Source organism: Lichenostomus cassidix, chromosome 1Aa (assembly GCF_008360975.1).
Source record: "Lichenostomus cassidix isolate B80296 chromosome 1Aa, HeHo_3.0, whole genome shotgun sequence".
NCBI lineage: Eukaryota > Metazoa > Chordata > Aves > Passeriformes > Meliphagidae > Lichenostomus > Lichenostomus cassidix.
In genome coordinates, this window is record NC_139480.1 from 31503383 (window position 1) to 31518497 (window position 15115).

The 15115-nt window shown below is 36.3% G+C and overlaps 1 protein-coding gene across 5 annotated transcripts in view; it reads left to right on the plus strand.

Moving 5' to 3' along the window:
* Positions 1–15115, plus strand: part of MON2 (MON2 regulator of endosome-to-Golgi trafficking) — a 70900-nt gene that overhangs the window by 35674 nt on the left and 20111 nt on the right. For 3 of the 5 annotated variants that reach the window (XM_085044111.1, XM_085044119.1, XM_085044130.1), the window contains exons 21-29: positions 1900–2010; positions 2681–2856; positions 6048–6210; positions 6697–6990; positions 7693–7891; positions 9213–9841; positions 14022–14165; positions 14685–14702; positions 14969–15097. In XM_085044111.1, coding sequence (XP_084900237.1) covers positions 1900–2010; positions 2681–2856; positions 6048–6210; positions 6697–6990; positions 7693–7891; positions 9213–9841; positions 14022–14165; positions 14685–14702; positions 14969–15097 — 1863 coding nt within the window. The remainder of the gene's footprint in view (positions 1–1899; positions 2011–2680; positions 2857–6047; positions 6211–6696; positions 6991–7692; positions 7892–9212; positions 9842–14021; positions 14166–14684; positions 14703–14968; positions 15098–15115) is intronic. The other 2 variants (XM_085044139.1, XM_085044147.1) reach the window with 1 other exon arrangement.

The following is a 15115-nucleotide window of genomic DNA, read 5'->3' on the forward strand; positions in this document are numbered from 1 at the left end:
ATGTTTTTACTGTTTCACACCGTACAGATATCTAGGAAGATTCTGAGATAGATTGAAGCCAGGAGATTTACTAAGAAAGGGCTGGTTTTGTTTGTTTGTTTGCTTTTAATATTTAAGCTAACATTTGAATGCCTTCTTCAAGAGAATACTGTTCAAATATAAAAAAGTTTCATCATCCTGTTTCAATTTTACTAGTATTTTAACTTCAACATGAAAAACATACCTCATCAATGAAAAAAATCTTACATTTTGAATTGAAAACTAAAAACAGGTGATTGAATGTAATTGTAGTTTTAATTCTCCACGCAAGTATATGGGACAGTAAAATATAAGAGCAGGGTTTGTTTTGGAGTGGATAAAGGAGAAGGCTTTTCTTCCTTATATTCCAGAATGTATCAGACACTTCCTTAGCCCTTGCGCATTATTTCAACTGTTATCAGGGATTGGCCATCTCTGTTTAGAGAAGCCACATTTTCTTTTACTTTATCTAGGAGAAAAAAAATTGGATACTCGTGGGTTTAAAGACTTAAAGTACAGGCATCTCTTTCTCTTGTATTTGTTTTGCTCTACAAGACAGTAAGGTTCACCATCCACATCTTGAGACTCTGTTTTCATCTAGGGAGCAGTCTGTTTCAGTCTGTTACCCAGGCATTGTGGATAATCTGCCACTGTTTTGTAGGAAATACAGAGTCCCTAATTTTTTTTCAAAGTACTGCTTTCCTTCCTTTTAAACCTAAATTGTTGAGGTACAATAAGGAAGGAGAAAACACCAGCTATAATTCAATTCAACACAACCTGAGGAAATAGCTTGTTCCCTGGTTCTGCAACTGGTTATCTGGAATCAACCCGAGCATGAAGTACTTCAAATTCTCTCTTTCTATTTTATATGGGATTTTAAAAATGAAAGTAAATCAGGAGAGTGGTTGTTTCTTCTCTGCATTTTTAAACATTAAGCTAGCTCTTCTACATTGTCCTCCTTTTCAGTTTGGCTAGTGGTTGATAAGAGAATAGTCCACCAGTGAAAGCCATCAGTCTTATTTATGATCCAGCCTTGGACTTTGGGTTCTCACACCATCAGAGTTAGGGCTGGAAGGGTGGGTGGGAAAAATTATGTAGAGTTCAACAAAACTGTACACTTCCTGTATTTGTTTGAGGGTAATGTATTAGATACAGCAGAGCTCTTACTAGCTATCTATGAAATTAATATGCACAATGATTTTTTATTTTTGTGTTCTAAAAAAAGCAATTAGCAAAATTATTACATTTAGAGAATTAAAAGACAAAGAAAAAAGGAAAGTATGCATTTAAAACTCTTTAAACTTTTAAAAGTTTAAAGATGCTTGCTATTGTTTTGTCAGGTTTTTAAAGTAATGGAGTGTAAGGCTTATTTTACCTTCAATGTGTAGTTACTTTTTGTATTTGAGAGTATAGAGGAGACTTTCTGTGTTGGCTACTGTCATGTTCCTCACTTGATTATGTTATGCAGTGTGTGAAACTTCCAATTTTATGGTAGCTTTAGGTTAAGTTTAACCTGAGAGTTTCAGGCATTTATTGAAGGGTTATTTGGTGCTTTTTAACCAATCATTATCAGAATTAGCAATTAGTTTATTAATTTTTGAAAATTTATTGACTTGAATTATATATGTAACTTTCATATGTTTCCTTGTGTCTTTCACTGCTTCCTATTGCTTCCTTATTCAGAAGGTATGTCTATACAAAAGATAAATTTCTTTTTTTACTATGAAACCAAATTTTATCATTTAGAGAGTTATGGTATTTTTCTTATACAATTGTATGTACATTCTAATACATTAAAAATCGGTATTTTAATTATATCATATATATTGAAATCATGGTTAAATAAAAGTGACTTTAAACAAAACATTGCTATGTTTTCAGGTCTGTCAGCATCCCAACTCCCGAATGAGAGAATGGGGAGCAGAGGCTTTAACTTCTCTCATTAAAGCAGGACTGACATTCAGACATGATCCTCCATTATCTCAAAATCAGGTAAAGTAAGTTTAAGAGCAGATGCCCTCCTCCTTCATACATAAAGCAATTTTACTATTGAGTTTATAAAGTCTACAGCTGTAACATTCAGATGTAACTATTGAGAACTGCCACATGCATTCTAATAAACTATCCTCCTTTGTTTTTCAAATATTTAACAGAGAGCAGTGCTTGCGTAGTATGTCCATTTCTTAGAACAAGTTATGGGTCACTCTCATGGGTGCAAAACAATTCCAGAATGTTTAGAAGTATATATGATATCTTGTGGCAGTTAAAAAATGCACTGTCTTAGCTTTTAAATTACAGCTGTTCAATCCATGATAAATAAGACATTCTAATATTTTTACTGAGGCTCGTTGGATAGTTTTTCCAAGGTCTCTTGAGTAGGAAGCTGAGTGTAGCCCTGCTGAGTGAGCATAAAGTTGCATGACACTTTATGCAGCTGTAACACCATCTGTAGCTGCTTCCTGAGGAACCTGGAGAACAGGAGCAGGAAAGTAGATTTTCTGCAGAGATCCTTTATACTGTGAACTTGAGCATTTAGTGAGCGAGCTACTCAATTTATTCAATGAATCTTTAATTTGTACTGTATGTTTAAATTTACACATAAAAATACTTAAGAATCAGTTAAATGTTAGCATCCTTAATATGCTTTATTGTTTACTTTTAGAGACTACAGTTGCTTTTATTGAATCCACTAAAGGAGCTGTCAAACATTAGTCATCCTGATATCAGGATCAAACAGTTGGAATGTGTGCTACAGATTTTACAGAGTCAGGGTGACAGCTTAGGACCTGGTTGGCCATTGGTGCTTGGAGTCATGGGGGCAATCCAAAGTGATCAGGGGTAAGTGGTGGAAATAAAAATTTTAACTCATTTAAGATAAGAGTAGTAGAAACAATTCTGCTTATATTTTTGTACTTTAATAGCCACTTCAGTAATCATAGTTTCATTGTAATTTTTGGCTTGTGAAAAAATTTACTCAAAAATACACTTTTTAATTTTTCCTGAAGCATACTTTTATTTTACTGTATTAATCTTCCAAAAGACTGGAATATTATTCCACTCTATGTTCTCCTGTGGTCAGCATGCAGTATACACTGAGGAGTACTCAGTGTGCCATTTCATTTGATCTTGACCATCTGGTGGACACATCTTACATTGTCTTGCCGATAATTCTGTGTGAATCAGCTGTTGCTCAGTTTATTGTTTCTCTTAAATCTTCCAACATCTTCTAGTGTGTGTCCTCTTCTGATCGTTCTCTCTTTTTCTTGAAGCCTTCCTACCTAAATGGTTGCTGGTAGCAGAAGGATGGAAGATTATTTACTGGCTGTGGGTGAATCCCTTGACTAACACAATTGACTCTGTTGGCAGCAGAGGTGGACTTGTTCTCTGCCCACAAGGGAAAGTGAGAGATGAAGTTGCAAGGAGTTTTTTTTGAAATGAGCAGTGAATTGAACATCTGACTTTGCAACTGTAAGCACCAAGAATTATACCCATACACTCAAAGTATATTATTGTTTTTTAGGTGCAAGTCAAGACTAGCAGCAGGATAGGTCATCATGTAACTCTAGTGTCAGTAGAATTCTCCTTGCCACATCTCTCCTTTTGTCCCACCTTAGCTTTAGTCTTCTGGACATACAAAAGCCTCCTAAAGCTCCTTCAAATGCTTGAAGGATTTTGCTCTTGTACCAGTATTGTTTGCTCTGGTGGTAGTACATACCAAAATTCCCAAGGGTTTTAGAATTCTTGGTAGTGAGCATCCTATTTTGGTAACTAAGCTTCCTTTGGTACTTGCTGCAATGTGTTCCTGCATGCCTTTTGATTCTGACTGTTGTTAGTGATGGATGAGAACCAACACAAATTCCTTCTCAAGACAATGTTCAGATCCTGTTAAATCTCACACCCATATCTTGCTGGCCGACAGGAACATCTCTGTAACATCACTGTCACTCTGAATAACATCTCAAGATGTTACTAACATCATGTGTTATAACTTAGTGTCCTACAAAGCATATAGAATGATCTACTTTTCTTCAACCACATAGCACTGTTTGTTCACATCATATTAGCTACAATAGGAAAAAATTAAGCATGCTTTCTTCTCCATGAGAAAGAACTGAATTTCTTACATTACAGCTGTGAGCACAAGATGCAGACGCTATTATTGTACTTTAAATATTAACTTACTGACCGCAAGACTTTCTTCACAAGTGTCTTCCACTTTGCTCAGTGAACCTTTACTGGAAATCCATTTACCTTCCTGGAGAACTTCTTTCCAGGCTGTTACAAATACCTAAAATGCTGTTTCGAGAGCCGTTGATACTTTGGTCACTTCTGGATTGCACAGTACTAGCCTGCCGAACAAAAGAAAGCCTGTCTTTGGAGACTTTTTCAATGGAAAGTGCCTCTGTTTATTTTATGCATAGATAAAGCCCTATACAGTCTTAAGATTTCTCGCTAAGCTTAAGTTTCTTCCATTTATAGTTACCTTTTTGTTGTCACCTATAACATCAAGGACAGTTCTACAGTTTGAAGAATTTTATTACTGTTGCTACTTGCATGAGGGACTTTAAAACCTTTCTTCAAACACATAGTAATGTGGGACATTAATTGGGAAAAACTGTTTTGAATTTGTTCTTGTAGCCTTGCATTTGAAATTTAGGGAGGTTATTTTCCCATTAACTCAGTACTTCAGATGGGTAGTGTAACTATACTTTGATTTCCTGCCTCCTTCCCTTTTATCTTAGAGTCCTTGAAGGTCATATACCTCTGAAAATTTGTAGTGGAGGGGGAGCTGCAGCAGTTTTGGGTGTGTTTCACTTTACAGACTCTTGTAATGAATATGGGGGAAAGTGTTGTGTGAGCATCTCCTCCATCGGTATAGTAATGATAAATACTTTGATCTTACATGGTAAGATGGATGTTTCTCTACAGTATGCATCATATTATTGAATTATTAGTTATACCATTACTGTCCATGTGAAGTTTCTTGTGTATTTCTCTGGTTTCTGTATCATGTTGGCTGTTACAATGCAGTGGAAATGACCCACCTCTGATTGTGATTTTGAATTAATCAGAAAAAAAATTCCATTTGTAATTCTGAAATGGGTAACTGACTTATCTATAGTCTGAAATTTTTTCCTGGGATATATACCCTGAAGGACGCTCAAGTTTCTGTATTACAAACCCTTGGAATTTTTTTTCTCTTGTACGTTAAACATTGAAAAAACCCTATAGTGAAATTTAAATGCAGCTTCCCCTGTTATATTATCTATATTCCACCACTCCTTTTGTTTCCTTCATTTTGTCTCTCACTAAACAAGATTTTAGCTGTAAATGCCCTTGCTGTTTCTAAAAACTCCTTCTTGCAAACCTTTTCTGTACTATATTTTTGTGTTTGTATTCAGAATCTAATCCCGAAGGCAAAGTAATTACTAAGGATCTGTTTAATGGCGGATATTCTGAAAAGTTTTTGTCTGATATAAAGTAGCATTGAGCAAGTAAGACTACCATTATGTTAATATACATCTTTTCTAATAAATAAAAATACATTTTGCCCATGTGTTTGGCATACTTGAAGTAGTTTGTAGTTACTGATGCAAGAAATTCTTCAGAACAGCTGACTCTTTGGAAGATTATCATGCTTAAATTATGCTTTATTTTGTCCATTGTGACTTTTATATAATGTTTTGGCTAACACATTTGAACTAACAAGTCTTAGAACTCTAAAACAGAGAAGTGGATTTCACTATATCAAATTAGCTAAGGATCACTGGAAAGTCTAGATTTCAACTCCACTAGGTAGTTAGCATGGACTAAAATACTTTGTCAGAATTTCAAGCTTCAACTTAAAGTTACATCTCAAAAAACCCATTTAAAATGGTGCAAATTCTTCTCAAAAACATTAAATTGATTTTTTCTTTTTGTATTTTATAATGCTATCTCCTGAGGTATTGTGTTCAAAACATTTCTGTGCTCTTGAAGAAATGTGAAATGAGTGTTTGTGTGTTTTGTTTTTATTTTGTTTTTTTAAGAGAGTCCTTAATACGGACTGCATTCCAGTGTCTTCAGTTGGTTGTGACTGACTTCCTTCCTACAATGCCGTGTACTTGTCTGCAGATAGTTGTTGAAGTTGCAGGAAGCTTTGGACTTCACAATCAAGAGCTAAATATTAGCTTAACTTCAATTGGTTTGCTGGTGAGTTTTATATTAACCTACACTGATGCTGCTTCTGGCTTTCATTTTTTTCTTTTTTTAATGAAAACTAATCTGCAGTCAGTTACACAAAACAAAGCCACAACCTAGCTATTTGGGTTCTTACTGAACTCCCATGCTGTCATTTGGAATCATATGTAAATTGAGTGAGAACAGCTTACCTTTAATCTGCATGATTCCAGGCTTAGTAGAGGAAGTAGTATTGTGTTGTAACCATGTTCATCAGTATCTTATTTTAAATACATTTTTTAGTGCCCCTGTTACTGGGTCCTAAAAGCTGGGAAAGAAGAGTAATTTTTGGACGTTACAATATTTATGTGCTGATCTTTTTCACCAATGTATGGAAGTTAATATCTTGATGTACTTTGCAAAATACTTTATGAAAGTAAGAGATAATTTATTTCATGATCATTGAGAGCATTACCATATTTTTATTGTACAACACTATATGTCTTATTTATTTTGTAGTGGAATATTTCAGATTATTTTTTCCAAAGAGGTGAAGTAATTGAAAAGGAGCTAAACAAAGAAGAAGCAGTGTTGCAGAAACAAGCAGAAGAAAAGGGAGTGATGCTGAACAGACCTTTTCATCCTGCATCACCATTTGACTGTCTTTGGTTATGCCTGTATGCCAAACTTGGAGAGCTGTGTGTGGATCCCCGACCTGCAGTTAGAAAGAGTGCTGGGCAGACATTGTTTTCTACTATTGGTGCTCATGGAACTTTACTGCAACATTCAACATGGCACACAGTAATATGGAAGGTATGATCCCTTAGATAATTCGTTAAGACTTTTAAAAGATAAGGTGGCAAAAATCCAATTTTTTGGGGTTTTGGGAATGGTTTTTACACTTTCTCTTCTCTGGCCTTTAAAGCCTCTTTTAGAATATAATTTTGATATCTTAATTATTTCTCTTTTACTTAGGAGTTTGCTAAAAAGATGGTTTCCTTCCTACAAGAATGAATGGCTTACATTTTTGTGTGAAAATGGAGATGTTTGAGAGTCATGTGATTGGGCTGATCTGGTAGTAGATGGAGCCTTGCTTTGCATTCTGTTTTGAATCTTTTGAGAGGGTCTATCAAATGTCTGTTCTAAGTTGTGGTCATGTTTGTGTTTTATGGAAACTTCAGACTGTATTTGAGCCTGCCTGTTGTACCTGTAAAGTGTCTGAGATCCACTGGTTGTAGTGTTCTGTTGGTGCTGACACTGTTCTTGGCGGGTTTGATTGTGCTATTTCCAGCCCTTCTCAAGTGACCATCAACTGACTGTTAATCTTGGCTGCTGCGGAGACTGTTTAGAACAAGGGAATTTTCAGGGTGACATGGGGACGGAAAGGATAATGAGAACAAGGGAATTTTCGGGGTGACACAGGGATAATGAATTACTTTTTTTGTTGATTTACTATGAATACAACTATGTTATTTGAAAAGTTGCATTTTTCCTCTTTTTTTCTGGTTATTACAGGTTTTATTTCACCTGTTGGATAGGGTTCGAGAATCTTCTACGACAGCTGACAAGGAGAAGATTGAATCAGGAGGAGGCAACATTCTCATTCATCATTCAAGGGATACAGCTGAGAAACAGTGGGCTGAGACATGGGTATTAACACTGGCTGGAGTTGCAAGAATATTTAACACCAGGAGATACTTACTGCAGCCTCTAGGTAAAATTTATAGTTATTAAAAGACACAATGATAAACTTTCTGCTTTTGTATGTTTGTTTTCAATTACAGTACTGGGCAAGAATCTTAATCTTAGCTCAAAAATGTTTTTTGCTGTCTCACCTCAAATGTTAGAAAATTATGGAGTTATTAATTCATGCTCCTTAGAGCCAAAAATTCTAACTACAGATTTCCTCTTCTATATCATAGTACTTGAGATTAAATCTCAGTAGTCACAATTAAGTCCCTATTCTGGGTGCTAAATAGTTTCAAATTATAGTAGACTGATAGCAATAATAGTTTGTCTTGTCTTTGTTCATGTCAGAACATGCTTTTTCTTTAGTCTTTCTAAGGGAATGCAACACTTGCCCAGAAATCTTCTGTGGCATCAGTTTATCAGATTTAACAGCACTCCTAGAATGTAAAGAGAAATTATCTATAAAGTCAGTGGAGTACTGAACATTTACATTATTCAGCTGTCTGTAGTAATATTTTACAATAGTTTGGTAATTTCTACAAGGAAAAAGTGTAAAAGGAATTGAGAATGTATAACTTACAAAGAAAAGTCCTCATTAAATTACTGTACCGTCACCATCCTGTAGCATACAATATATATTAACTGGATATAAGTGGTGTTTTATTTCATTTTGGTCAGTTGTGATACTGGTATCAACATATTAACAGCTAATAAGGGTATTAGTAATTTGCAGAAATGTGGTAGAATTTAGGCTATATTAAACTTGAGTTAAAACTGAACAAAAAAATTAGAACTACTTTAATTATTCAAACCATGGTAATGAGTAATACAGAAAATTGAAGACTAAGGCTAAATTTATTGAAAAACTCAAATACCTCAAGTGAAATCTTTCCACAGAGCAATTATCAGAGCATTTTAAAATCAAAATGCATTGCATGAGTATAGATTTGACCCTTAATTCCTTGTGTGTGCTTAAGCCTTCTTGAAATCAACAGGCATCTGGTATGTGTAAGAACAAATCTGTTCCACTATACTGAATGAAGAAAATGTATTTTACTGGTATGGGATGTGGTATGTGATTTTTTGCTAGCAAATTTAACATGAACATAGGTATATTGTTTCATTCGTCATATTTATGTGTTTCTCTGTCACATTAGTTCTTTCTGGTTATGGTTGAATGGATATAAAAGTCATTCAAGCTGCCACCTAATCTCTTAAAATTTCTGTGTGTTAGAGTAACACGTACATGAGCAGCCTTTTAGAGAGGCAGGGTGAGTTGGAATGGCAATAGGAAGCATGCTCCAAATTGATTTTTTTTCCCCTTCTCTCTCTCTTTTTTTAAATAGGAGACTTTTCCCAAGCCTGGGATGTTCTTCTTGATCACATCCAATCAGCAGCACTTAGCAAAAATAATGAAGTTTCCTTGGCTGCTCTGAAAAGCTTCCAGGAGATCCTACAAATTGTTTCTCCTGTTCGAGACTCTGAGAAGCCTGAGACACCACCTGCCATCAATGTTTCTGTACCTTTGGTGGTAGGGACAACAACTGCCACTAGTCTTGGCAGATCATTCATGAGAACTGACTCCATAGGAGAAAGAATAGGAAGATACAATGGATCTGAACCTCCTGTAGTAACAGATGAGATTGAAGATTTGAATCTTTGGTGGGCAGCCTGGAACAGCTGGTATAAGATTGGTTCAGAAAGTACAAGGCCTCCAATTACTTGTGACAAATTGACTTTCATTCCCAGCCAGCCTTTTCTTACAGCTTTAATTCAAATATTCCCAGCTCTTTACCAACACATCAAAACTGGTTTCAGCATGGATGATCTCCAAAAGCTGGGTGTCATTTTGCACGGTGCTGTTTCAGTTCCAATCAGTTCAGATGCTTCCCCTTTCATCCTTCCGTCTTACACTGAAGCAGTTTTGACAAGTTTACAGGAAGCGGTACTTACAGCTTTAGATGTTTTACAAAAGGTAATAATGCAACTTTTAGAGTGTGAAAGGTAAATTGCAGTGTGTCTTATTTCTTCTCTGTAGAACTATAGTGTGGTGACTTAAAGATGGTTTTTAAAATTATTTATAATTGCACAGTATATTTTATTATAACAATCAGATCTCCATTCCTGCTGCAAAATAGATGCTTTGCATTGAAAGGAATGGTGTAATCTTTATGAAATGCACTTTTGCTTGGTTGTAGAAATATCTTAAGTGTTGTGCTGTGTTTGTAGCCATTTACTTGTCCATCTAGTATTGAAGTACTGTTGATGTTGATATTGAAGGTCTGTACATGGAGGTGGGAGAACAGTCCCACAAAGAGTATTCGGTATGATGTCCAGATGTTGCTGTGAGCAAAGTCTAGAAGAAAAGTGATCATGAGAACTTAACAGTTTACACAAAGGATAAAATATAGAAGGATCTCTGGGAGATTACCTACATTCTTGCCTCTTATTAATCACTTATTTAAGGAAAATCCTGCATCTCTGCTTAAGAAATTCTTACTATAGAATTCATCCTCAAAGAGCACCCATCATGCAAGTGAATCTATAAACAACAAATTAGGGTACTCTTTCTAGAAAGCTGAAAAAAATAAGGCTACTGATTCTTTCTTCTTGCAGTTGTAAAATACCTCCTTGCAAAATTTAGTGCTCATTAACAAAACTTATTTACTCAAAAGAAACAGAGTTGATAATGAATGAGATCATGCATTTGTAGTAAACGCTACTTTTTAAAAAATCACCCCCTCCCAAAAACACTTACTTGGGAAATGCCAGAATTAAATATCTGTGTGACCTGACTTCATTCCCTTTGGGCTTTCATGTTGTGACTACTTTGCTTAACTGTGTGGTCATTCTTCCCCCCGCTGCTGTCAGGATCCTGCCCCATTTAGCACATAGGTCACATGGTGGCTACCAAATGAGCAGCAATTCAGTGTCTTATTTTCTTTTTTGCTTAGTGTGGGCTGATTTATCTCAAACTTAAACAAGCAAGATAGAATCATTATCTTGTAGCCATTCCTTTAGTTAATGGTTTTAACAAATATTCATTCATGTATTTCAAAAACAGAGGTATAACAATAGCATCATAAAAAGTCTTGAGTTGGAAGGAACTTAAAGACCATCTAGTTCCAACTATCCCTGCCGTGGAAATGCCATGGAGTGAACTATTTTGTCTGAATTTCAATTTAGTTTGCCTGGATAGAAGTTGGTATTAAATCTCAGTTTTCTATGTGGGTATATAAATAACATGAAATTTTAAAACCAATTGTCTCCACTACATCTTCATCCATTTCCAGTCAGGCTTGACCCTTTTTTATCCTTCCTTTTCCAGCAGCTCAGTCCTGCCCAAACCCTTTTTTCCCCATTTGATCAGTCCATTTATTCATCTCAGATTTTTCTGTTTATTAGTCTCTTTGTCCAGATGATCTTAGTTTCCAAAGGCTGCAGGCATTAGGGCGTTTCAAAGAAGGGGTTACCACAGTTTTTAATATGAGGAAAAAACGGTACATTATTGTACTCTTGTTCTTCTCAAGATGTTAAACTGTTTTAGCTGAAGGTTTCTAAACAGTAACAAAAGCAATAACTCCACATGAGAAAGTGAGGCATCTCCCCTTCCCCACTCCAAGGTCAATGGGTTGCCATGGCAGTTACAAGCCTTTGCAAATGCAGACTTCCAGAAGATGGTACCTCAAACCTCCCATCCCACCTATACTTATGATACTAACATAACAGCACTGAAGTTCCTGAAAACATTAGTTAAAGTGCTTTTGGACATCAGTAAGTTCTGTGAAGTTGCATGACTACTCTTCTTGGCTGTATAAACAGTACAGTTCACATGGCAAGGCAGCCAGCCAGTGCTGATGTGAATCAAAGGCCATCCATCACATGGCTTTGCTTCAGACCACAGTACCTTCTTCCTCTCTTGAAATCTATTGATACTCTGAGGAGTACACACAGAAGCTAGTGGAAACATTAAAGAAGAGTATGTAAATATTTGCAATCTTTGAAACAAAACATTTCTCTGTGTTTGTGTGTAGGATCAGGTTCTTTGCTGATACAGGAAGACTTGGGTCAGTTCTGATTTTCTAAGGAGTTGTGGAATAACTTTGCAGTTTGAATAGCATGAAAAACACCTAACATTTTTCAGACTGGGCCCTGACTAGTTTAATAAAGATACTTTATAATCTGATTCCACTAACAAGGGATGTTGTAACTCAAGAACATGGCAATGGAAGGGAGTTTTGGATCTCCTTTCAGGCTTCCAGATGTTGAGCCCATTTTCCACCCTTTGTTTTATTCTTTGTTGTCTTTTTATTTCTTATTAGAACCCATCTTGTAGTCTTTTACTGCTGTAGTATAAGGGGGTTTTGGGTTTTTTGGTAGTATAAGCCTGTTTCATTGCTGTAACTCAGCTGAAGTTTGTTCTCAAGCCTGAATTTGCTGATTGTTGTCAGTACTTCCCTACATTCACTCTAGGTCAACTCTACAGTGAGCCGACTGGCTCACCAGATAGAGGAGCACAGGTACATACTTGGGGATCAAATACACTGGAATTCTGCCTCTGCATGCAGTGTAGATGCAAACCTCTTCAGCTATGAGCAGCTACAGAGAGCAGTTAAAAAAAAAGAAGCCCATATCACTAGTTGCACTAGGAGTTAGATAAATCTGAACTATTAAAAAACCAGAAGGTTAGTACCAGAATGCTTTAAAGCATAAATCTCTGAAATTGAAGTAGTGTCAATTTTTTTGCAACAAATTATCTGCAGAGTATTTTATTTTAGGGTTTGTTTGTGTTTGGTGTTTTCCTGACCATTACTTTTTGATTTATACAGGTCTCTTTCCTTAAGTATGTAAATAAGTACACTTAATGCAGTAACTACCACTCTGTTTTATAAGCAGCTCTTAAAGGTGCTCTCAACTTCCTTTGTCAACACACTTTGCTAGACGATTTTTCAGATTTTAAAATGATTAGATAAAAGGTATCTGGTGTCAGTCAGAGGCATAAACTTCTTTGAAAGTTCTAATTAGTCCATACAATTATGCAATCATTTGGGTTAGAAAAGACCTGTAAGGTCATCAAATCCAACCATTAACCCAGCACTGCCAAGCTCACCACTAAACCATGTCCCTAAGGGCCACATCTGCATGCCTGTTAAATACCTCCAGGGATGGTGACTCAGCCACTTCTCTAGGCTTGACAGCCTTTTCTATGAAGAATTTTTTTCCTATTATCCAGTCTAAACCTCCTCTGGCTCAATTTGAGGCCATTTCCTCTTGTCTTATCACAAACTGCCTGTTAGAAGAGGTCACCCCTGACCTGCTACAACCTCCTGTTACATAGTTGTAGAGAGTGCTAAGATCTCTCCTGAGCAACTTTTTCTCCAGACTGAACAATCCCAGCTCCCTTAACTGCTTGTCACAGGACTTGTGCTCCAGACCCTTCACCAGCTCTGTTGCCCTTCCCTGGACATACTCCAGCACACAGAGGTCCTTCTTGTAATGAATTGGACACAGCACTTGAGGTGAGGTTTCACCAGTGCTGAGTACAGAGGGACAATCACTGCCCCAGTCCTGCTGGCCACACTGTTGCTGCTCCAGGCCAGGATGCCATTGGTCTTGTTGGCCACTTAGGCACAAACTAGCTCATGTTCAGCTGCTGTCAACCAGCAGCCCCAGGTCCTTTTCCACTAAGCAGATTTCCAGCCAGTCCTTCTCCAGCCTGTAGCACTACTGGGGTTGTTGTGACCCATGTGCAGGACCTAGCACTTTGCCATATCAAACTTCCTGTTGGCCTCAGTCCATCAGTTCAGCCTGTCCAGATCCACATACAACTGAGATCTAGATACAAGCCTTATATAAGACTTCTATTTTACTGACGTGTCAAAGCAAAGTTTGTGAAGAAGAAAAGATATCTTTTATTGGATGGGATAGCTGGATTTACTGAACTGTATATTCCCAAATATCTTGCCACTTTATTTCAAAATAACAAAATTTAATTTCCTTAAACTGTTGGAATGATACACTGTCTTTCACACAACATGACTCTTGCATAGTCTTGTATGGAGATTTTTCTGTAGGACTTCTTTGTACTGATGCAGCTATTGAATGCAGAAGTTCAAGAAATGCATATTAAACTTCTGTATTTTCTTCTGATAAAGGCTATATGTGTGGGCTCTGAAGGTATGCAGATAATGTATCCTGCAATCTTTGACCAACTGCTGGCCTTTGTAGAATTTTCCTGCAAGCCTCCACAGTATGGACAGCTGGAAACAAAGCACATTGCAAATGCAAAGTATAATCAGGTAATTAATTAGAAATCTCACTTGTTTCACTTGGCTGGTTAATCCAATTAAGCATCAGATGTAGATTGTTCAACAAGATGCATTTGTTCAATCTGTAAAACCTTAACTGTGCATGTTGTGTAATATTTTTTTTACATGCTTTTGTTATCATCTTTTGCTCTCTTTGCATTCTTCTTTGCTTTTATGCATCGTATTCCTTCATGAAAGGTCTGGCTTGGACACCAGACCTTGTATCTGAATTTGTACATGAATTAATCTAAAATAATTTGTCCTACAAGAAATACTAAATTTAACAGAGACGTGATAGTTTTGAATGGCAAAAAATTCCCTCAAGCTCCAGATTTTTGAATTGCACGTGCTTTAAAAAATTGGAACGTGTTCAATAATTCTTTTTTATCTGTATACACTGCTGTTCACTAAGCATGAGCATCTGATTCAGTGTAATCTAAGAGGTAACTATTATGTATGTATTAATTCTTCTTATTCTGTTTGTCCTGCAACACAATGGAATCACACTAGATACAACTATTTGCACCGGTGAGTTAAATTTCCTTAAAGATTGTCCTAATGTAGTTGTCTTGATTAGACTGCAACATTTCTCTTAATTGAATGTACTTTACTTCAATGTAGAGTACATTTTCATAGCCAGACTACGTTGTATTTGCAGATTTGTTGCTTGGACCATATTCTTAGCAAACATTGCATGCATGAAACTGAGAGTTCAATGGAAAACATGCACTTTCTGTTCCTTAATTAATATGTTTTCACATATAATTTAGTAATTTACTAATTTCTTTTCCTAGGCGGAATGGGTGGCATTGAATTATGTACCATTTGCAGAGAGATCATTGGAAGTTGTGGTGGACTTATACCAAAAGACAGCTTGCCATAAAGCTGTGGTAACAGAGAAGGTTCTTCAGAACATTATTAAGGTAAAAGCTTGACCTGCA